General features: G+C 37.1%; 1 protein-coding gene across 1 annotated transcript in view; it reads left to right on the top strand.

Moving 5' to 3' along the window:
* The window catches only part of UGCG (UDP-glucose ceramide glucosyltransferase), a 39,044-nt gene extending 20,757 nt beyond the window's left edge, over nucleotides 1-18,287 (top strand). Inside the window, exons 2-9 of the mRNA XM_041400197.1 lie at nucleotides 6,847-6,988; nucleotides 10,205-10,307; nucleotides 11,224-11,325; nucleotides 11,710-11,822; nucleotides 13,769-13,947; nucleotides 14,400-14,486; nucleotides 14,915-15,104; nucleotides 15,859-18,287. Coding sequence (XP_041256131.1) covers nucleotides 6,847-6,988; nucleotides 10,205-10,307; nucleotides 11,224-11,325; nucleotides 11,710-11,822; nucleotides 13,769-13,947; nucleotides 14,400-14,486; nucleotides 14,915-15,104; nucleotides 15,859-16,029 — 1,087 coding nt within the window. The 3' untranslated portion in view covers nucleotides 16,030-18,287. The remainder of the gene's footprint in view (nucleotides 1-6,846; nucleotides 6,989-10,204; nucleotides 10,308-11,223; nucleotides 11,326-11,709; nucleotides 11,823-13,768; nucleotides 13,948-14,399; nucleotides 14,487-14,914; nucleotides 15,105-15,858) is intronic.
* The last annotated feature ends 6,730 nt before the right edge of the window (nucleotides 18,288-25,017 follow it).

Below are 25,017 nucleotides of genomic sequence, written 5' to 3'. Positions count from 1 at the left end.
TTTATATATACATTTTGTTGTCTTCTATGGCAGTAGCAAGATCAAGTTCTAGTTGTGTTTTAGCCCATCTAGTTTTCTCTGTCCATAACTTAATGACACCAGAGCTGCCTGCATTGTCTTTCAAAGGTCATAAACTTTTCTTTTCATCCTGAGTTCAAGCCAAAGCTCCTTTTTTTGCCAGCTAAGTAATCTTCTCTTCCTTGTCTTTTGGCACATGTGGATGGCCTGCTGGCTGTACCTTTAGGATTCCCTTCTTGACTGTGAGGATAACCTCTCAAGGTACTCTGTTGAACAATCTCCCAAACAGGCCAAAGTCTGCCCTCTGGAAGTCCTAGGTGGCAGGTCTGCTGACCCTTCCTACTTTTCCAAGAATTGCTGTGATTGCTGAGCCACAGACAGCCTCCAATCAATCATCCCAGCATCCACCAGTCCTCAGATCCCAAACAAAAGATCCAGTGGGGGCCCCCACTCAGCTTCCTGGCACCATTGGGATCTTCTACACACTCCAGGAACCTCCTAGATGGTTTCTTTTTTGCTGTATTGTATTCCCAGCTGACATCTGTTAAATTGAAGTCCCCATGAGAAAAAGTGCTAATGATTATGAAAATTCTCCCAGCTGCTTGTAGAATATTTCATCTGTCTTTTTTTCCTGGTTGGGTGGTCTATAACTAACTTCCACCAGGGTTTCTGCCTTTTTGGCCTATTACCCTGATTACTGCCCATAAACACTTAACCCTATCATCACCGTCATTAAACTCTAGACAATCAAAACAGTCCCTAACATACTGGCTACCTCACCATCTCTCTTTCCCTGCTTATCCCTTGTGAAAGGTTTATAGCCATCCATTGTAGCACTTGAGTTGTTGCACCTTGCTTCCATGGTGATAGCTATGTCATAGTTTTCCAGCTGCACAATGGCTTCCAGCTCCACCAGTTTTTGCCCTATGTTGCATGCATTGGTGTAGATGCACTTCAGCTGGACAATTAATCCTGCCACCATTTTTTGGAGGTTTGTGACAGTTTTCAAACACTTCCGTCGTTTCTAGGACATCAGTGACTCTTGTGTCTTTGCTGCAACATAGATCTCAATCCCCTGCCTCCACTGAGATGGCCAGCTGACAGAACTCACTACCACACTATTCCTTAAATGCTAACAGGCTGTCCCCAAGCTTATTTCTGCCACGCCTGATATTTATCACTTCCCCCTTTAAATTAAAGTGCCTACAATGAGCTGTGATAATACCTATGCGAAAATCCTTTCCCCCTCTTTGAGACAGGTATATCCCATCTGCTGCCAGCAGGCCATGGTGTCACGTAAACCAACCATGGATCAAGAAACCTAAAAATCTGCTGATGACACCAGTTAAGAGGCAGGTATTATATTCTGCTTGATCTTCCTGTGATGTTCTTCTCTCATCCTTCTTTGCAACTGGGAGGACAGAGGAGAAACTATTTGTGTTCTGATACCGTAACAAGTTGTCCCAAGGATATTATTCTGGGTACATTATTTTCCATATAGAAGTCCTATATTTCTGTATAAAAAGGATTCTTGGTTACTTAATTTTAAAAGGATCAGATGACTGTATAAAAAGTTACTGCTGTGAGGTACTGGAATTTTTTTGTTAGCTGTCTATGTCTTCTAATATTGAACTGTCTTTATACTATTGCATTAGGGGTAGGATTTTATGTCTGCTAATATTAGTGAAGCAGTGATGCTGTTAACACTTTCATGAATTTAGAGGTCGTCTGTAATACTTTTTGAAATCCTCCAGTCTTTTTCAGTTGTATTTAATGTACTGACCGGTGTGGTATACCAGAAGCAAATGTCTTTTTTTTTTTTTTCTTTTGTGGATAAAGGTACCAACTTTTGGGAGTGTTTTAATTATATATACATGGCTAGATGTATAGTTATATAGACAAATATATTTCATTATATATATAATTTGTGAAGTGAAGAAGATATGAGGAGCTCATCCTTTTTACCTTTCTGTTATCAAAAGGAGAATAATCTCACATTTTCTTATTCTTGTTTATGATAAGACCTTATGCCGTGTATTCCATAGCAGACCAACACTCCACAAAGGCCTGTCTGAGATGTTCTAGATCACTAAAAATTCAGAAGTAGAAGCAGGAAAACAAGTCCCCTTCAGAGGTAGTGATCTGCTACCTTATCTTGATGGTCTATGAAACCACAGTCTTCAAGGAATGTCAAGTGCTTTCTGCATCTTGTTTTGCTGTCTGGCAATATTTAAGTATCTGCTACAAATTTCTCATCAAGATTTACTTACCTCCTTCTAACAGGATAGTTCTTTAGTTAAACTAGCTGCTGAGGGACGGTTGACATGAGGGAAGAAGGACTGTTGAGGTTTTTTTAGCTGTGTTTAAAATGTGTATGTCTGAGAGACCCAGTGGCTTGTCTACTGTAGCAAGGCTTTTGGTTGTGCTAGAAGAGATGGCAAGGGACTTTTTATAAGGTCATGTAGTGATAAGAGAAGGGGGAGTGGCTTCAAACTGGTGGAGTAAGTTAGATTAGATATTGGGAAGAAATGCTTTACTTTTGAGGGAGGTGAGGCACTGGAACAGGTTGCCCAGAGAAGCTGTGGATGCCCCATCCCTGGAAATGTTCAAGGCCGTGTAGGGCAGGGCTGTCAGCTGCCTAATCTAGTGGAAGGTGTCTCTGCCTGTGACAGAGCACTGGTACGAGATGGCCTCTAAGGTCCCTTACAGACCAAGTCATTCTGTGATAATACTCTTCTGCCCGTAATGAACTGGGGAGAGGAAGTGTTGTCTTAGCCCCTTTTTTTTTTTTTTCCCATAATTTGGCACAGTTTAGCAAGAATTCATTCTGAACAGTGATAACTTGTCAGGATTTTGTCTTTGGAGACTTTTTTTCCCCTCTGCTGACAGGAAATCTGGGGTACAAGTACTTCTGGGGGTTAATTATTATTGTGATAAGCAACCAAGTTACATAAGATTTTGCAGGTGCTTTTTCCATTATGCTGGATAGTGAAACTACAGCTCTTGACATGATTCCCATATGGCTGCTTTTTCTTTTTTCTTTCCTCATCTATGTATGCCAGTACCACACTGTATAAAGAAAAATTCAGCTTCACTACCTAGGGACTGCAGGCTGATTAATTTAATAAATGTGGGTCCCAAAGTGCTGAAATATAACCTAGCTACGTTCACACCTGTTATCTGAAAGTGCTTATGAACACTGCTCTGCCAGCACCTGTTTCAGAGTTCAAAGGTCATTGGTGGTTTTGACTGCTTTGAACTAATACCAGTGCAAAATAGCATGTATTACTCTATACATGGTATGAACCTTTGAGAAAGGATTGCTTGGTTTTGTAATTTTGAACTGTATGTGTTATACATGCAGAGTAATATAGAAATTAAGACCTTTGCGATCACAAAGTATGTCTAAGAGAACTGAACCAGCATAAGCACAAGTTAGTGCTCAAAAGCAACATCTTCATCTTACCTCTCTTTGGAGACTTTAGTACATAATACTGTAGCAGATTAACTTAAAATGTACTTACATCAACAGTGTTAATGATCCTTAAATTTAGCCTATTATTTTGACTTCCATGTTACATCTTAGCCTGAATTTCAATACTGTAACTTTTTTAATGGTTGGCCTGTTTCTCTGGTAGGTTTTCAATTTAATTATTTCTCAGAATATGTCACTTCACAAATAGTCCCCAGTGTAAAATGATTGGTTTACTGCTAATTTGCTGTTTGGTACATGGACTCTTAACAGAGCACCATAGTTACTTTAGTATCACAATACCTCAGTGCTTTCAAAAGGGCGGGCTGCCACTTTTGTGCAATGTTATGAATAGCACATGAACTGAAGTCTTAAGATAGAATGTTAGGGACAGTCTTTCCAGTTGCTGTGAAAACTGTACTATGCTTCAGAGCTGAATGGATTGTGATAATGCTGCATGTCTTATTTGTGTGTTTTGCATGGTTTCTCTCTCTTGTTCTTTATCTTACTGTAATTCATTAATCACCCTCATAATACTGTGTCAGCATGGTTTGTAATATGTTGCCTTGCAAAAGTCTGCAGTTTTTTCACTTCATGCTTACTCACCACAGTCCTGCCTCAGAGCTGTCTTCACAACTTAGTACACTGACACTTATAGTATTTCCTGTTTGTCGTGGCTTTTGTTGCTGTACAAAGCTCTATGAATTGCTACACTTTTTTTTTTCTCCCTTGCATTACCTACTTTTTGACCTTCCTGGTCAAAGTTGCATTCTTGACACACTCCCTTTTTATTGGCACTAAAGGCCTTATTTCCTGTTATGTTTTTGAACATTGCAAGGAAAATTTCTGCCTGGGGTAGCTATCTGAATTACTGCTTCTTTTTTTCCTTTGGTCTGACCATCCCTTGGTCAGTTAAATGGTCAGCAAGACTATTCAATTTACCTCTGAAGAGCCCAGGCCTGGACTCAAAAGCAGCACTAGGACATAATCTGCTTTGTTCTTCTGTCTTTTTGGTCAACCCATTGTTTATTTTCTGTAACATTATGCTCATGATGTCTAGCCACTAACCTGCCTAAAGGCAAACATGCTGGCTGGGGCTGATTAGGTATCAAATGCCACTGTCCAACTTCAGGGGGGAAAAACCCCTAGAGATTTACTGGAATATCTTCTCTTACTGGAGCTTCTTCATAGTCCAGTAATTTCACTTGGTAAAGATGAGAATTGATGTCATTAGAACCATATTGCAAGAAAATAGTCTTTCAATCTGACTATTCTTCATGGTAGAGAACTGCAGTATGTGATACATATGTTAATTTACAAATTTTGTTTCTGCATATACTTGTCCTTCAGTTATTTGTGTATATGTATTTTCTTCATGCAAATTCAATTGTATACTGGCCCATTATTATGATGTGGTTTACCACAGAAAACCAAAGGCAATGAAGCCTTGTGAATAAAAGAGATTGGACCCAGAAAGATTCTAAATACACCCAAAAAACTTGATTAAAACCAAAGGAGGTTAGATGTTGGTACCAAAAAATTGATGTATTTTATGTAATAGTTAAAGAGGCAAAGAGAAAGGAAGAGGAAAGAAAGAAAGAAATAGAAAAAGAGGTGTGCATGGGGAGTAGGGTGACAGGGGCAGAGTGACAGGGGTTAGTTGGAAGCATGCCACCATCCAAGGTCCCAAAGATGGATTGTTGTTCCCCTCCATCAGATCCTCTCGCTGGTGAGGGTCCCCGTTGCCGCCACCATGCACCGAAGAGTTCAGAATTCCGTGGGTTCATCCACACTTGGGGCAGGTGGAACGCCCAGGTGCAGGGGCCAGTTTGACACCGTCCCTTGCAACACTGAGGGTCTGCTCAGTGTTGTAGGATTAAACATTCATTTTAGTGAGTTGTGATGTTATTGCCCACGCATTTTATATATTCATGGTGGCAGTTAGGGACATGGTTGAGTTGTGGACTTGGTAGTGCTGGGTTAACAGTGTGACTTGATGATCGTAAATGTCTTTTTCAAAACCTAAACAATTCTGATTCATTGCTGAAATACCAGAAACTGTTTGAAAATATGTGTAAAAGTTTATCTATGGTTCTGACTCAGCCTGGTGTCAGGATTTTTATACTAGTTAATTGATCCTTAATCTTTTCTTGAAATTGTTAACAAACTGATTAGTAGGATCAACTGTTTCCCCTGTGCTTTCAGTTTGCTCTGAACTTTGCATAACTTGATGCAGGAAAAAGCACCTGAGCCTTTCACTTTTTTGCCTTGTTTACAGTAAATTGGTTTTTATTATTATTTTGTTATAATACTATGTTATAAATGGCAATATTATATTGGCTTTTGCATTTAAGTATTAGCTTTTGCATGTTGTTGTTATTTGAAATGGTGCAATATATTCTTAGTTTTAAGTGCTTTTGGCATAGTATAATCTCTCAGTTTATGTAGGCACCATATAGCTTCTTTAAATAGTAGTGTAATATATATATATATATAATTTCTTAGACCGTAGCCTAATAGAGACTGTGGGATCTTGAAGTGCTTTGTCATGTAACTAACTCAGCAAATGGTGTAAAATAATTAAGTAATTTCCCACATTCAGGGACTGTCTTATCTGAAAGACAAGGTAATAGAGGCAAAAAAGCAGAGCACTGAGAAAAGAAGAATTTATTAACCCTCGTTATCAGGGAATAAAACCACAAGAAGAAATAAAATATATTGATCTAATCAACAGGATGGCATGCAGACAAGTCAAAGGTCAAAAACTGAGCAGGAAAATCCCTGAAACATCAAAACTCACAAGAATGTTTGAATAATGAATTAAACTAATGAATATGTATGTAATGTAACAGTACATAGAGAACATTGTTTTACACTAAGTGGTGTGTTTTCTGGCCCATCGCCAAAAACACCCCAGCTCTGGATAGTTGTACTTTTTTTTTATCCCATATTAAATTTTAAAAAATTCTCAAGTGTGAACTTTTTTTTTCACATACTGCGAGTTTTAATGCTGTGAAGGAAGGCAGAAAAATCTCATTTCTGTGGCAGTTTGAAAAAAGGTTATATTCCTGTTGCTCAAAATGCATTGTGCAAAATGCATTAATCTGAAATATCTATTAAGTTAAATAAAGCTGAATGTAAACTACATGTCATGCTAAGGTTGTTTTAGGTGTTGCCTTTGACATCAGCTGTTGACATCAACTGTTGGATAGAAAAAGAGCTGTTTTTTCAGCAACTAGATTTAATTCTTTTTGCAGCAATTTTAACTCCAAAGCTTTCTTAGTTCTGAATGTATTTTGAATGGCTTTCTCTAGCATATTTTCTTAAGTGGTACTATATGCTATTTCTCATTACAGACGCCTCCACCTCAATAAGAAAGCCACGGACAAACAGCCATATAGCAAGCTTCCTGGTGTTTCACTTCTAAAGCCGTTAAAAGGCGTGGATCCTAACCTGATCAACAACCTAGAAACCTTCTTTGAGCTGGATTATCCTAAAGTATGTATATTATTTAGTGTAGGTTTTTTTGCTCCTCTGTCACATGACAAGCTTGGATGGAAGTTATGCTGCTTGATTGTTTTGGAAGAATTGTTCTTCCATCTGTAGAAAAGGTATCATTACATATTTTATATGTTGCAAACAAAACTTACTCTTTTTTAAAAAGCTGTCCATTGAGGAGCATGCCTAAGGCTTAGGGGTGAAACATACTCTACACTCCACTAAGATTTTCTTAATCAATATTCGTGTATTGTGGTGTTTATAGATTTAAGTGTTTCCTACTGCTGCAAGAACTTACTTGAGAGGCAAGAAATTCTTCTCAGTTGACTACTTGTCTGTAAGAGATCCTCGAATAGAGAATACTTTAACTGATAGCTTGAAACTTTTTGGTGGTTCTTACTGATGGCTCATCTAGTGAAGAGAGTTGCTCAGTGATGAGGTAGTGTACCTCAGTTGTTGGTAGGTAGGGTAGTCTCTAAGCTATGTGTTAGTGTTGGGAGTAAATAGTTCATAAAAGCTTACATTTGCTGTTGAGCACTGTTTGCATGTGTAATACAAGCAAAAGCAATGTAATTGATAAGTATGTCAGATGCTCTCCTTGCTCTAAAGAGCTTAAAAGAAGCCTGTAAATGTTTGCTGTATCATTCAATATTTGAAGTATGCTCCTGTGGATGGGAAGAAGTACTTTTTTTACTGAATTTGTCTGCTGAATTCTGAAATTTGAAGTTTAGCTTTAATATGAAAACTCCTCTTTTCTCAATTCTTCTCAAAACTGCATCTGATGCTGCTTCTCCAATTGTAAAAGGTCAAAGGTTTGTGTGAGCTGTACAGTAAGTTTTGTTTGTGTATTCTAAGAGCCTTAAACTGACACCTCAGTAGGCAGGGTAAAACAAATAAAAATCCCTAACACTTGGAACTAATCAGAAATTGGAAACTTTTTCTGTAATGAAGCTTTGAGCCTTTTGAAAAGCTTCAGACATGCACGTATGAATTCTTTCAGCTCAAAAAAGTGCAATAAAGTTGGCCAAGCAGATTTTAAAGCATACTTGAGGCAAGCTGCATATGCCAATAGTGCAAACAGTGCAAAGAATCTTCAGCAATATCATAAGCTATTATATGACCTCTAATGACATCCAAACATTATGCAGCTGAAACATTTGGCTACAAATAAAACTTGTTTAATGAAAAAAACCAGTTATGTTGGATCTTCCTTTACAAGAAAAAACTTTTATAGTTACTGTCCAGAACCACTTGAAGAGATCGACCACAAAAATTGGAGTAACAGTATTGCCTGGTATTCAAAGTTCAGCTGTGCAGTGAAAAATTATTATGAAAGATTAATCTGAAACTTTTTTCAGTGAAGCTGGATTCAACCTGCAGTGATAATGATTCTCTTCTGTGATACTCCATGTGTGAAATACTCTTCTCTTGAATGGAATCCAGTTATGCTGTCTCAAAACTGCAGGACAGACATAATATTTTTATCAGTGAAGGCTTCTCACCTACAGTGCATATTGTAATTCTGCAAAAGTTTCTCTATTATATTAAATACAAATGAACCTGATGGCAATGTTTGTGTCAATAAGCATTGTTTTTTTACTTTGCTACTACATACAAAGGCCATTTATTTTTAATTTTTCTGTTCTCAAATATTGGAGTCTAAAATATCTGGTTAACTTCTGGTTGAATTTATTGGAGAATATGGATATAGAAGTATCATTGCTGCTGTGGATTGAAGATTGATTATATAATGACTTGGAAAACCAGTTTTATTTTACAAATTTAATTTAATGTGCAGTAAAAAATATAATTTCTTCAGTTATTTATTTCTGTGTCATTCATGCTATCAAGATTCTGTTGTGATGAGAGGACCTGACTGCTTAATGAGACAGCTCTTTTAAATTCCATTCTCCCATGCTGTAAGATGGTAGAAGTCAAACACTGCCTGCTCCTTAGCCAAATAGATTGTAGTGCTAGAACAAATTTTAACTGCCATTTAAATGTTTATAAATTTCGTCAATATTCTGAATGGAGTTAGAGTAGATCAGGCTTTTGTGTTAAAAATTTCCGTTCATTAATTTGAAGTATATATGTTTAGCTTAATGTCTTCTATTGTATATGATACTGCCTACTTAACAAAAAACGTCAAAAATTGTCATTATAGAGCCAATATGAAGCTTTCAAAACTCAGACAGTTTTTGCACAAGTAGTTTAGTGAAAATAAAGTTTAGTGAAATGATAAAGTAGTATAAGGGAGAATAAGAATTGTTTTGATTGCTAGTTGGGATTCTTTTTTACAGCAACTACTGCAAATGTCCAAGAAAATTGGTTCTTCTTGTGACTGAATTTTTCAGTCTTGGACTGTAAAAATGGTTTCCGGGTATCTCGATCAGAAATTTGCATTTTTTGTATTTTAGTCTTTGTATTGGAGCTCTAATAGCTCTAATTTTAACAAGGTAAATAAAAGTTATATCAAGTAAGAAGTATTTGCCTCATTGCAAAAGCAGAAGTACCTTTATCAAAGCTGCCTCAATGTTGAGTCATTTATTTCTTTGCCCAGTATCACTAGCTTGTATAAATATGTAGCAGCAGTTTTCCCTCACCACTTGTTTTTTCAACCATTACTCTATTAATAAGAAAATACAGATATGTTACATATACTTATTCCCGAGCTTTGTTGTACAACTAAGTACACATACGTACATATACTGTTCTCTGTGGGGTGTCTTCCAACTCTGTTCTGCATATGTGTCTATAAAGTGAAGGAATGGAAGATGTAGTTCAGAGGGATGCAGTCACAGTGTATCATAACCTCATTCTTTAATATTTCAGGTGCTGTCATTTCATTGAATATAATACTGGATTTAAGATTTGTATGTGAGCAAAAACGGAAATGAAAACAAAAATTTTACCTTGTACACCAGAACATCTTATTTCATGAATAATATAAACCCTCCAATAACAGCAGAAGTAATGCTCATCAGTAAAAGAGTTCATTGAGACACAGCCTTAGTTTTTTTTTCACAAGTACTTGGCTGTGCATTAAAAAACTAGACTCATTTAGCTGTAAAACAACCCCTTTGTTTTTAATTCTATAACAGCACTCTTTATATTTTCAGCTTACTACACTCTTAAGCTTTATTTCATAGACCCTACGGATATTAGCTGTATGTGTGTAAATATATATGTGAGTGTATACATTTTTGTTTTTACTAGTATGAAGTACTACTCTGTGTGCAAGATCATGATGATCCAGCTATTGATGTGTGCAAAAAGCTCCTTGGCAAATACCCAAATGTTGATGCTAGACTGTTTATAGGTAAGCAGTGCAACTTGAATGTGGGATTCTGACTTGTAAAATGATAGGTCTTCAAATCCGTATGGAATACTCTAAATGGAGTTGAAGACTCCGTATTTATGTGGACTTAAATAGTTGTCTTGTTCAGCCCATGTTGCTTCTGTGGCTTAATCACCAGTTTGTGGTAAAAAGTAAGTTTGTCTGTGACATCAGTCCAAAAAAAACTTTAGGAAGAATGGCTTGGGTAACCCCCTGCAATTTTTCCTCCTAATTCTAAAACAACAGTTTAAATCCTGTCTTTGCACTGAACTAAATGTGCAGAAAGTGTCTCAGAGTTGTGACTGTATTTGAGCTTGAGGTGTTGCAGCAATCCTTTTTAGTCTGCTTAGGCTGTATGGCTCTTTCTTCACTTTATATTTGAATTAATAGAGGAAAGGGGTATTAGAACAAGATAGTAAAATGTAATTGGTTTTCTTTTTCTCTGATATAAAAAAAAACCTTTACCATGTCTGTCAGCTGGATGTAAAGGAGTGTGTCTCACTTTACTCTGCTCCTTTTTAGTTTTTCTGCTGAAATTACTGTACAATCTTCATAATCATAGTCTCAAAGAATAAGAGATGAATAATGTTTACATTACAAGAATGTAGTAATAAGCTTTGTAGTTCTACTGCTTCTTTAATTACATTAATCTTGCTACCCTGCCATTTTAAGGAAGCATTTGAATATTTTTTCCTTTTATTTTTCCAATTATAAAATATGGAAGTGAAGGTATATTTAAAATATAGATATTTTGTATAAAAGTGGACTTTAAGAATTGGTGGGTAAATGTAATGTCCTGAACTCTTCTTCAGTTCATATATTTAAATATTTTGGATATTGAATCTGAATTCCAAAAACTCCCCATACATTGATTTTGTATGATGTTTGTATTTTTTAGGTGGTAAGAAGGTTGGCATCAACCCCAAGATTAATAACTTAATGCCTGGCTACGAAGTTGCCAAATATGATCTCATATGGATTTGTGATAGTGGAATCAGAGGTAGGTGCGTATGTGCTAACTGTTGAACTGTGCTTAATCACCATAAGCAAGCAGATTTTGGAGACTATTTTAACTGAGACTATAAGCAGAAATTAAAGTTAAAAGTCTGAAAATAAATGTTTTTGTGAAATAAAAATTAGCCTCTAATTAGAGGAGAAAATACCTGTAAAATACTATTCAGACTGTTTCCATTTTATTTGTTGTTGATCATAATAATTGTTACTCACTAATTTTATTTTTCTGAAACCATTTTTATAAGATAGGACATATCAAAGCATATGAACTCTTGATACTGGTAGTAAAATGAGAATTAGTGTCTCACTGCTGTAGTCTGCTGATGACATAGTTGCTCCATCAAGTGTCATTTTTTCATTTGTCACTTAGTAACACCAGACACACTGACAGATATGGCCAATCAAATGACTGAAAAAGTGGGCTTGGTCCATGGGCTTCCCTATGTTGCAGACAGACAGGGGTTTGCTGCTACCCTTGAACAGGTGAGTGCAGTGTTCTTTTTTTGCTTACAAAACCTTGCTAAGTGAAAGCTGTATTGTGAGTGAGGAAATGGTTATTTTTAGCTGTAGTCACACTTCCAGCTCAGGGTAACTAGAACAGCTTCTAAGTGCTCCAAAATTCCTCTGTGATGTTCTGTCTGATGTTGGTTCAATGTTTAAATTTACAATATGAGCAGTAAAGATTACAAGATACATGTTTATATATTTTTAATATTTAAAATTATTACATTTTATAAAATAGAAATTATTATTTTTTATTAAAAATGAAAGTTTTATATTTAAAATTATAAAAAACTGAAAAATTGAACTGATGAATGCTTTCTAGTGCCTAGTCAGAAATGACTACTTAATTCTGTTTCGTATCTGAAAAAGCACACAAAAATGGCCAGGACAAGTCTAAGCTAAGTCTAGCTCACGCAGTATCTTACTTCCAGCAGGATTTACAAGCAGAGCCTTTATGGAAAGTAGAATAACAGCAAGGCTTATATCCTATTTTCCTGTAATACTGCCTCAGTGTTCTGTAATTTTCTTCAGCTGAGAGACTATCTGAGCAGGAGCCAGACTCATATGTTTACTAACCCTTAATATAATAGTATTTTAGTACGAACAGATTTTTTAAAGGAACTGTTCCATTTTTTGTTTTTTGAGTCCATATAAATTTTTAACACCTGTAACTTTCTATACCAGGAAGTTGCATAGATCTTTTTGTTACAGGATCTGTGTCTGGTTTACTCTGACTCTTGTTCTGTAGTGCTAATTCGTATCTCATAATAATTGTATTGTGAAAGAGAAAGTGAAAGTGATTCCTATCCACCATCTTCATATTACTCATTCTGTCCTGTTCTCCCTTTCCTCTTTCTCATTAAGTTCTCTTTGGTAGAATGAAGATGTTGACTTTGACTTTTTTTGCTCCTTGTGTCTCAAGGCATATAATCTAAACAATTTTTATTTGGAGCTGGCATGTTTAAGGCATTTTGGCCCCAAGGCTAACTGATAGGAATGAAAGACAGACATGTGAGAGATGAAAGTGTGGTGAAATTCAGTTCTCCATCATTGCTCTAAAGGAGAGATGCTTTTGTGCTGATTTTTTTTCTTCCTTTTTTATACCTTTTTTTTTTTTTTAATGATACAAAGTCTGATTTTTTTCTTGCAAGAGAAAAGCAGAGATCTATAACACAAATTTCCTAGTACTGCTATTTGTTAAAGCAAGAATTACAACTCCTGCTCCTGTATTCCTGGAAGAGCTTTTTGCCTGCTGATCCAGTACACTGCAAGACGAGCACACCTTTTCTTGAATGAGCTACTGTACAAGTGTGAAGACAGTCTACACTAAATAATGAGAGGCATTAGCACTCATTCCTTCTGTTTGTAGGTTATTCCTAGTCTTCAGGTAGTGAATCTGGTAAAAAGATTTTCTCACAACCTGAGTTTTTTCTTCTTTGGTTTTGATTGCAAGCGTGCTAAGTAAACAAATTTCCCATGGTTCTGTAGAATCATATAGTAATGAACATATATTCAGGAATGCAGTTAATTTTCACAGGAGAAAGGCAAGAACATGTCTGTTAGTTATCACTAGATAATACATTAGTCTTAGTGATTAGTTGGTTACTTAATGAATTTTTAATACATATATTCCCTAAGAAAAACCTCAGTAAATTAGAAATTAAATACAAAATTAAGTGCAGTAGTTCAATATGTGGATTTAAAACCTGCTTATAAATTTGCAAAAATACGGCCAATATCACCAATAGATTTCTCAGATCTGCTGATACTCTAGGTTTTTTTAAATGGTACTACAGGTCTTTCCAAATACACCATCATAATTGGCCACACCTAGTGTTTTTTACCCTCCATATGTTTCCAGAAGAAAAAGTTTTCAGTGTAGTACTTACATACAGAGTTTTAAATGCCTTCTGTTCTTTTGATAGGTTTATTTTGGAACTTCACATCCAAGGTCATATATTTCAGCCAACTTAACTGGCTTTAAGTGTGTAACAGGAATGTCATGCTTGATGAGGAAGGATGTCTTGGACCAAGCTGGAGGACTGATAGCTTTTGCTCAGTATATTGCTGAAGATTACTTTATGGCCAAAGCTATAGCTGACAGGTAAGATGACTCTGAAGTAAGCTTATTGCTTTAGGTGTAGTTTGAATCTTTCTTTTTGTTTGCTTTTTGTTTTTTTTTTAAACACGTGGCACATACTGTAAGTATAGGTGTTCATGTCAGCTTCACATATATATAGTAAACATGTTAGTGACATGTGCTTTGTCCTATTAGTATAAGGCTTTTAGAAATAATAAGCCATATAATTGTCAATTCCTTTAGAGAAAAGTTTCAGAACTTTAAGTTCTGAGTTTAAGTTCTTGGTTTAAGTTTGTTTTTTTCCAAAGAAGAGTCTTGTTGAAATATAGGGGGTTATTTTTGCCTACACCCATTGTAATAATAGGGCACATATGCCAAAGAAGCTTCTCAAGCTTAATAACATTCTTGTGTTTGTTATCTGGTTGTTTTTGCATCTCTTATTTACACATTTTTATTATAACAAATTCCTTTTTCAGGGGCTGGAAATTTGCAATGGCCACACAAGTTGCAATGCAAAACTCTGGTTCATATTCTATTTCTCAGTTTCAGTCCAGAATGATCAGGTAAGATTTTGATCTTTACTTCCTCTCCCACCCATCCCTGCCCCCTTCTTCTGATGGGGACAACCTGATAATGAGAGGGAATAAATTTTCCAAGCTAATTTGATCTAATGCCCAGTGTGCTAAAGTTCAGTGCACTGCTTGATGCATGCTTCTTCGTTAGTGCTGGGAGAGAGGCGCTGACTTTCCTCAGAAAGGAAACTCGACTGTTACAAGTTTTAAAAAAAATTAACACACCTCTGCCCTTGGTACCTTTTAAATGCTATCCATAGCATCTTTGAAAGGGAGGTTTTTTGCAGTATTTTATTTGCAGGTGTTAATTAAATGAGATTAGCCTTTTAGAAAGTACCATGATGGGTCATTTGGTGAGGTAGGGGAGGAGGAGGTAATGAGTAATGCAAAGTCAAAACTGATTTGTTTTTCTTTTCTAGGTGGGCCAAACTACGAATTAATATGTTGCCTGCCACAATAATTTGTGAGCCAATCTCCGAGTGCTTTGTTGCCAGTCTAGTTATTGGATGGGCAGCTCATCATGTGTTTAGATGGGATATAATGGTATTTTTCATGTGTCACTGCTTGGCATGGTTTATATTTGACTACATTCAACTAAAAGGTGTTCAGGTATGTAAATTTTCCAGGAGGTTACTAAAATTACTTACTGCCATTGATTTCAGCAAAAAGCTAAGCTTCATTACAACCATAAATAATTCTATTGACTTGCATGAAATAACAGATCCAATCCTTTTCCTTCTCAGTCGTCCAGCTTCAGTTACAGTATCATGTAAAGGAAGTAGTAGTTTTGGTTGCAATTTTGTATTCTACAAAATTCTGCACTTGCCCCTGATTACACTCTGAAAGTTTGTCCATTCCCTTAATTAATATTCATGTTCCAAATCTGCTCTACATGGGCATATGCAGAAATTTTAAGCTCTTTTGACAGTACAAGAGCAGAAGCTTTGTGGGATTTCATTTGGGAGGGGGTATTATTTTATTTTATTTTAGTTATCACTTGGTCTTATATTTGTTGAGCTGTATGTGTACTCATACATACATTCTTCACCTCATTTTGTTAATAATGGGCAAGGAGAACAACAGTAACCTATTTCCAAGGCCTCATAAAACTTTTAACATAGAAAAGTGTCACAAATGTGGACAGCATTTGTTCTTCTAATGCTGTCGAAAATATTTAATATGGGTGATTGTATCTTGGAGAAGAAAACATTCTGGGGTTTTAATGAAGGATGCTATTGATACATAAATCTGCCTAGTAAGCGTTATAAAACATTTTTAAAAGGTTTTAAGTTACTTTAAAATTCCTCTTGAATTATCAGTATGATAATAATAATAGTAATACCTTGCTTTTTATTATTTCTAGGGTGGTGCTCTGTGTTTTTCAAAACTCGATTATGCAGTAGCTTGGTTCATCAGAGAATCCATGACAATTTATATTTTCCTATCTGCTTTGTGGGACCCCACTATTAGCTGGAGGACAGGGCGCTACAGATTACGTTGTGGAGGCACTGCAGAAGAAATTATTGACGTATAGCCACACATTTGTAGCTGTGAATGTCAAAAAGTGAAGGGGGAAAGAAAAGTATTATAAGTTGTTTATATACTTCCAAGAAAATCTACCTTCAGTAGTTTTATTACTTGTATGTTTGGTATCTGTTCTTCAATTTATTTTTGCATGGCACTTGCATCTGTGAAAATACATCTATAGTCTTGGCCAAATGGTACCTTCCTTCTGTATACAAATAAAAATAGGGAGAATTGGTCCTGTCATCTGCTTTCTATTTAAATGCTCTGCAGTAGACTTTTTTTAAAAAAAAATATCCTCTGGGATATGAACAGCTTCTTACTCCTTGGTGTGCTAGGCTAGCGAATCCAGGGTTCACATAGCTATTTTCCAGCTGGATTGCACAAGGCTGTACCTAGTAAAATCACAGAGGTACAGCTGATTTCTGTTTTATCCCACTAAATTGAGCTAGTAAGGAGACCTTGGGAAAGAAGCTCTGAAATGTTTTATGCCTACCTCTTGCAGTTGCTGCAGAACAATATGAATAGAAAGACTAAACTGCTTTACAAAAAGAAAGTAAAGTAAACCTGTCTTGTGTTTATATGTATATTGGGAATATTTTAATCATTGCAGTAACCAAAAGTGGATTGAGTTTGATAAGAATGAGTTGGAAGGATTTAGTGGTCAGGCATGTATTATGGGCAACTTTTGACCAAGTCTGATCTGGTTCTGTCTCTTGAACCTCGTTAAGCACTGTGCTGTAACTAGCCAAGGTGATCCCCTCAGTACTTCCATCCTTTTTTAAGGGGTGTTTGTTTTTCCCTGTGAGTGAATGCTTTCGGGGGGTGTTGGATGTGTGTGTGGGACGTAGTAGGGAGCAGAAATACATTTCAGAAACATTTCACACATGAGCTATTTTCTTACACAATGTCTTAAGAATGTAATTTCATGATGCAGGTATTTAATATCTTTGTAAAGTGAACATACATACCTATACTAGTCATAATTAAGTATTCAATTGCAGTAGATATTGTGAATATATTAAAGGGCCGGGTGAGTTTGCTGTTACTGGTTAAAACTGTAGTCTTAATTTAGATATCAAACTAAGTTTACTCTTGGCTCTTTGCCTGTTAGTCTAGCCTTTAAATTGGACTTCTGTATTCCAGTGGTATGACTAAAAGGACTAGATTATAATGCATGCCATGGTTTTCCTCTTCTCTGTTCCCTGTAACTTGGTTTTCAACCTCATTGTGAAATTTCCTAATTTGTGGTGAACTGGACTTGTTTTCTTTGAACACTTTTTAATTGAAAAAAAAAGCATAGCAAAGCTAGAGAAGACTGTTGCATAAGCCTTTTGTTTTCATAATTGTATTTATGCTGCTTTACTTTTCTTCCTATGGAATAGCATATTGTCACCATGAACGTGAACTGCTAATTACAAGGTTATGTCAACAAAGCAGCTTTAAAAGTTGGATGATGATGTGTAGTATATTAGCAATAATGACATGTATTTATAAACAATGGATTTTTTACCTTACTGAGCCAATTCCTTACCCATCATATGCTACACAAGTGTAATGTGTAGGTATTTGTTGTAAAACATACTCTGGGCCAAGATGCTTCATCCACCTTAATATCTCTTTTGCCTTATGGTTACATGGAACTTTTTTAGTGGGCATTTCTGTATGAGCAAAGGCTTGTGATGCATGCTTCATTCTTTTAATGTGAATCAGGAAGAAGCACTTTTCCTGAGGAAAGATTTACCCTGAAACCTAGTCTAGTTGTGACCCACAAAAACATTTTTTTTTAATATTGTTTTTGACATAGTTGAATTTTACTGACAATGTTTGTATCTTCATTTGTTTCATGAAGTTTGATGCCATTCATTGCACTGCTGAAGTGAAGCTTAGCTTACTACTTAGCTTTATGCTGATTTCTATGCAGGCAATGGAACAGAACAAAAAAAAAAATGGCTGAACAGACTTCCGTTTAAAAAACTAGGTGGGGATAATTGTTTAACAGGTGCTTTGGTATTAGTAGAGCCATCTTTGGCTGTGAAAAATAACGCTTCACTTAAGCAAATGGGTTCATTTGGGTATTGTTTGGTTAATGATGAAATGGAAACCAACAGTGTCAAATGTTGTAGACAATGCTGCAACAGAACTTTTAAAAGTTATAAACAGCTTATGTAAAAGTTATGTTGATTTACAGCTGTGTAGAACACACCTTGTTTATTTAAAATAACTGTATTGTTTTTTCCTTTATTTAAAAATAAATTTTGAATACAATCTATTTGGAGTACTTTTTTCCTTTCTTCAACGATGCTGTAATGTGACAGATTAAAGTGTTTATGGCAGTTTTGTTAGATTATATTTCTAATTAATCTTCGCAGCAGTAAAGGTATGCACATTTAAAGTTTTTTTACAACTACACAATCTCTTTTGGATTTTATATTTGACCGAAATGAACTCAAATGTGCTAAATTGATTTTGAGTTATTCTTAATTTTTTGGAATAGCTTCAGTGTACAAAAATTTTACAAGTGAGCAGCATAATTCCATACCTATTGCAGCTATCCTAGATTCAGATTTTAGAGATGATATCTTTTGCCACAAAACATGTTGACATTGAGAAATAATGTTGATCCTTTGCTTTCAGGTACACTAACTTGAAAGCACTCTGAACTTGCTCTAACATCTGACTTGGCTTTTTTTGTCTCTTCCCTACCATTTATGAAAATCATGTGAAACTTAGTAAGAGACTGTGTTTATGAAAGGGTTGTTGGAATCCTGCATGGATGGTGTAAACGAACACTGCTGGAATCACTTGAAAACTATTTCTAGAAACTTAAATGTTTCCAAATGTGTTTTGTGCTCAGTACATTTGCAGCCACACAGCCCAATACTTAAATCCTCCTTCCTCAGTCCTTTTATTACTTTCCTGCCTACTGCTTAAATAATGTTGTCATTTTATATTGTACTTCCAGTTGAAGTCTTTCTCCCTTGAATTCCTTTTGCTGCTCTCCCGTTTCCTGCTGAGTGCTGGCTACCTACATTTCCTCTCAAGTCTGTTTTGATAGCTGGAAAAGCTTGTCTCTAACCACCTGTTTTCACAAATCACTTCTGAAAGCTGTTTCATTAATCTTAAAAGCTTTCAAGCCTCACACCTAATTTCTGATTATCTAATTTCAGGGTGGGTTTGAGCTCCAGCTATTCTTGGATTCAACTGGTTCCCCCACAGCACTAATACTGGTGATTGATAGCTGTTGAGGCTGAGAAAGACTAAAATTTAATATGTTAATAGATATAGTTTTAATAGTGTTTTAATAGTTATACAAGAAGATTTCTGCTTTTATAGTGTCTATGCTTGCATAAATAACACTTAGAAGAGAGAATGGCAGTGTATAGAATGGCAATAATTTCAAATTTAATCCATCTTTTGGGTCTGAGAATGTGTTAGTTTTGAACTAATGATCAGATTACACTGAATGGTTTACTACTTGAATATTAAGAGTGAATGGACAGGTTTTCATAAGGTTTTTTCTTATCTCCTAAACTAAAATCTGTGTCATAGGCAGTACTTAATGTTATAATGCAGCTATCTGAGCAGATAAGAATTTCCTGCCACAAAGTCATCTCTGCTTTTATGTTGACTTTGGAGAATATATGAAAGATTCTTCTGTTAGTGTTGTAAAACTGCACTGTAATTGAAATCAGGGTCCTGGGATGTGCTTTTAACAAAAGAAAAAAAAATCATAAAAACAAACCAACCCAAAACAGACAAACAAGAAACCCCCACCAAACAAACAAACAAAACCAAACCAAAAACCACCACAACCAAGGAAACCACCAACCACAGAACCAAACCATGCTGACTCTATGCATCCTGTTGATTCTGAGCCTTTAGGGTTGGACTGCTTAAAAGGTTGTTAGCTGTTCTGCACTGTGGAAACCAACTTCAATTGCCAGGTATCACACAACTGAGAAGAAGTGATAATTCTTATGGTTAAATTCACCACGTTCTGCTTTTGTTTATTTGGCAGGTCCCTAAATGTTTCTTTGTAACAATTTCTAAGGCCAGGTGGCTGCGTTTTCAATTTTAAGTCCTACCTGTAATCAGCGCTCAGTTCTCCCTACAAATCCAACATTAAGTGTAAGCATACCAACCAGTCTTGTGGATCCTAAGGCTTTGCTGATGTTCAGCTATAACCTTGCAAGGTTTCCTTTTCAATGGCAGTTCTTGGTTAGTGTCCTGCAAATGTTCTAACTTTGCTGAGGCCCTGCAGGGTCCATCTGAAAGGACAAGTGTCTAACAACCCTTTTAAGTGGAAGATGTTTGTGCTGCCCATCTTTACACTTAGCTGAGGTTAAAATAACTAGCCAACTTAATCCTAAACCTAAGAGACTGTAAAAAGTAAAGTATTTCCAAGACAGCATTTGGAATACTTTATTTCTTGAATTCTCATCAGATCAAGAGTGGACTGCCACTTATGTGTGGTTTGTGCTTCAGGGGAGAATATGCTTTTTCTTGATCGGAATCAGATGTAATGATTTTTGCCTAATTGTTGGTGTGACTGCAGATGCTCAATTAGGAAATGCACTGGAAGTTTATGGCTTGCTGATTCTTTCTGTCTCATCCTTCTGCACATTCCCCCAACCCTTTTTCCCAGTTTCAGACAGGAAGGAAGGGCCTCAGCCAAAAGCCCATGTGCCAGCTGGAATTAACAGCCATTTTATATGTAGCCAATTTGTGGGTGAATGGGAGAGGTCAGGCTCATGTGCCTGTGCAGGAAGCCAGTAAATTCACAAGGAGCACAAAGCAGGAGCTGTCAAAAGAAATCTCTTCACTGGGCTTTGACATGAAGTGAATTATTATTCTTGACTTTGTCTTTGCATCCTCTGGGCCTGTGTTAAACTTAGCTCTGCTCACGGGGTGGAAGTGAGCTCAAGCCAATTTGAAGATCTGCTAGCCCTCCCCCTGCTTTTACTGTATGATGAATAGCTTTTCTTCTTTTAAGGTTTGCCTGATGCCTGGAAGCATGTATTTTTACATGTTGAACAGTAACTTTTTTTTTGTTGGCAATGACTTTGCCTTTTCTATGATACCAAGATGCTGGAAGAGGTGATGAGACAAACACAGGCCTGTAGAGTACACATGTAAAATGCAGTAACACATTCAAAAGTTACTCCCTTACCTTATAGAAATGAGAAAATGGAAACTATGAAGCCTTTGGGGGAATCTGTACATATAATTTTTGTTTTTCTATTGCACGTAGACATACACACATAAAGGTGTAGGTGCATGCCATTTTTATGTATGAATTTTTATATATAGATATATATGTACTAATGCCAAACTAAAACCTTGTAAGATGCCTTGAATTTGACAAACCTATTCTTTCTGTAAGTAGACCACACAGGTAAATTAATAATTTGCTAGTATAAAAGGCCAGCAGAACAAAGCTAAATAAATCATGAGCCACTGGATCTAGTATCCAGTTCCATTTCACGTCTCAGTAAGCAGAGAGAGGAAACCTCAGAACTTGTAATTTTCTTCCTGGACTTTTTACTTATAAGCTTGAACAATGTTTTATCCATCTAGGCTTTTGCATTTTCCACTAAGAATTCAGAAATTCCACTTCCTTAGCTGGCAGCCCCCCAAATCTGAGCAAGGCAAGGCACATACTTTTGTCACTTGCCTCCTTTCTGTTCAGTTTCATTGGCTTCTGCTCCTCTCTTTTGGGGCAACTGTTGTTCCTGAGGGTCTTTATAAAAGAGTTTTCCCAAGGAGAGAAACATGTGGGAAGGAAAAATAATAACAGCAATTTGGAACAGGTGTATGCAGTGTTAAATTTGCTAATGCTGTGACTAATGCCCCAGAATGAAGTATGGGCAAATCTGGCCACCTTTGCAATGTACTAGGTAACAAGGAAGAATAAAAGAGGTGAAATTTTAGAAAGATTCCTTAAATTTTAAGAGTCCTTGCTCAGAGAGAGGCTGGAGACCTCTGAGATATTCCTGAAGCTAGGTAATCTAGAATAAGTCTCTTCCCATGAATTTTATGGGGCTTTCAGCATGATCTGTTTAAGGGTTATGTTGTATGGCTGGAAAAGGAGGAAAGCATTTCAGCTCACTCTGCAAGACATGGCAACTTGCACCTGTTGTCTCTGGATTACAAACCTCTCAAAGACTGCTTTATTTTGGCTTCCTATGTCTTGAGGCATTCAGCTCGCCCTCCTGCAGATGATTTGCAGGGAGGATAGGGACAACTTGTCATTGTGGGGCCATTGCCTGTGCAGGGAGGGAGCAGGCAAGTTTGGACTTTCGCCATGTTTGGCAAAGTCTGCAGCCACGGACTTTATTTGAGATGAGAATGCTAACTCTGTGGTATGGTGATGACTGTACCATGAAGGGTCTCTGCTGATGCTGTCTAAAAGCAGACAGCGTGTCTAGTAGGGAGAAGGCAGATGTTGGAAGGAGTGTAGCTCTGTGAGTACTACACTGGTGGTGTGAACTAGGAACCTCCTTACTAGAGCTTAAAATCTCAGGCTTAAAATGTTGGTGTGTTTCAGGCATCCTCCTGCAGTGATAAGTGCACATGAGCGTGAAGTGTATCTTTTCTGTATGCAGACTGACACAAGCAATGATCTCATCACAGTGCGCCAGCAATGCGCTAGCTCTGCTAGGAGTCAACAGTCATATTTGGCATTCATATTTTTATGTGTATACATAAAAACAATCTCTCTGCAGCCAGAATATAACTGCATAATATTTTTGTGCTTTGCCTGTTGAACAGATTGCTTTTGTATGCAGCAGGTGATGAGTAAAGAGATTATTTCATTTTGTTTAAAAACATAACTGAAACAAACATCAGAAGTAAAATTTGGCATTTCCAGTTCTCTGTCCAGTGATTAAAAGAGAATCTGGTGCAATTTTGCCTCAGGCAGTATGTTACTGTCAAACAGTGGAATCATTCTTTATGGACATATAAAGTCATAAACCAAGCCTGTACAGCAGGAAGGACTGTATGGACTTCTTTGTCCATGGAGTCTGTCTTAAGGCTGGTTTTTGTGGGGTCACAGCAAAGTAGCCAGCAGTTGACTTATGCCAGGAAGCTGTGTACCCATTGTGTTTTCAATGTCAAAATGCTACAAGTATCCAGAGGAAATTGCCCTGCAAGTCCTTCAAATGGACGATGATAGCTGATTTGCAGGATCACAGAAGCCAGGTTTCTAGCCACAAAATTATGCTGTTTTGCACTGCCTGAGTAGGTAGCATTTCCTGCTGTTGTTTCAAGCCTGACCACAGATTGTATCCTAAAGGAAAGTATCTTAGAGAATAAAGGAGCCCTTTTTACTAAAGACTGTTTCCTCTTCTAAAATCCAGTAGATTTCTCTCTCAAAAAACCCATGGACTTTGTCTGATATATAACTCCCAGCATCATGGGGTCTTTTTCCCCTTGTAGGCTGCAAAATGTTTTGAGCTTCTCAGTCCCCAGGAAGCTGATGTTGTCATAAATAGACATAAATAGACACAGTTTTCTTTAGTTTTCTAGGTGGGAGATGGCAAGTGTCTGAAGGGAATGAAGCCCTACCATTTCAGTGCTCTGCTGCCTTCATCTGCACTGCAGCCACTTCTGATTTCCTCTGCACCTGTGAGAGCCATTTGTTCCCATTGCAATACTGCAATTAGTGGATAAATGTGTTTCCTCCTGTCAAGGGAATTTCACCATCTCCTCCCTACTGCTAGCAACGTGTGAAAATCAGAGAGCACAAAAAAGTGTACTAAGTTCCAGGCTGGAGAACCTTATCTCTGTGTACGACAGTGTGCAGATGGTGTAAGTCTGATACACTGATGCTTGGCAATTGCTTTTTGGGGACTGGTTCCTGCCAAGGTGGTAATAAAAGGGTGGGGCGGTTGTACGGAATGGTATTTGCTTAGCATTTATTTAGAGAAAAAGACATTGTTTGAAAGCCTTGCTGTAGTATTCCTGTGAAAAAACAGTCCTTGCTACACATCTCCTAACCCTTGTTTCCAGTTTCTAGGCTGTTCTCCATAATTAGCTGAAACCTGTTGTTTTGCAGAGAGAAAGGAGCATCATTACCCACTGAGTTTGATCAGATCAACACAAATGTCCATTTTCCTTTATGTGCCCAGCTGATAGATTCTTAAGGATTTTTTCCTGTATGGTATGCTTAAGTCCTTTTGTGACAAGCTCACTTTGTTTAGTTACTATCTCTGTGTCCTCTAGAAGTACTCTACAGATAGCCATTGCTGTGGTGCCCAGTATTTCAATCCACAAGTCCACAGGCAACAAATAAGAAGACAATAAGAAAACTTTGTGTGGCAAAGAAATTTCTGCTTCCAGCCAGAGAGTGTCTGTGCTACCATAAGGATCTCCTTAGTAAAAATATGTATTGGATTTTCAGTAGAAGACTGTTAATCACTGCTGCTTCAAACAGCACCAAACAGCCCACTATATGCATTCTTGCAGCACAGGAACTTCTTGCCCCCCAGTCCATTCAAGACGGCATGTGTGAGCTGGTTGCTCAGGACTGGGTCCAGGTGGATTTTGAGCATGCAGACAAAAACTCTCTGGCTGTCCTGTGCATCCACTCTCACAGCAAAAGTGTTTCAGAAAGTCCAAAAGCAATTTCCTGTGTTTGTGCCCACTGTCTCTAATCCTGGCACTATGCATCACTGAGAAAAGAGTCTGTCTCCTTCTCCTTCACCCTCTTCAGGTATTTGTACATGCAGATAAGATGCTCTTGAGCTTTCTCTTCTCCACACTGAGCAGTCCTAGCTCTCTCAGCTTCTCCTCATATGTCAGATTCTTCAGTTCCTTCATTGTGCTTGTGGCATTCACATGGACTTGCTTGAGCTGTGACCTCACCAGTGCTGAGTATTGGGAAGGATCCCATTCCTCAACTAGCTGTCATCACTTCTTTCTCTGTGGCCCAAGACACCATTTGCCTTCTCTGTGTAAAGGGCATGCTTGCTGGCTAAAGTTCAGCTTGATG

The sequence above is a fragment of the Onychostruthus taczanowskii genome, unplaced genomic scaffold, assembly GCF_017590055.1.
Source record: "Onychostruthus taczanowskii isolate IOZ18803 unplaced genomic scaffold, ASM1759005v1 scaffold174, whole genome shotgun sequence".
NCBI classification, from domain to species: Eukaryota; Metazoa; Chordata; class Aves; order Passeriformes; family Passeridae; genus Onychostruthus; species Onychostruthus taczanowskii.
This window is presented reverse-complemented; position numbering and strand designations above follow the sequence as displayed.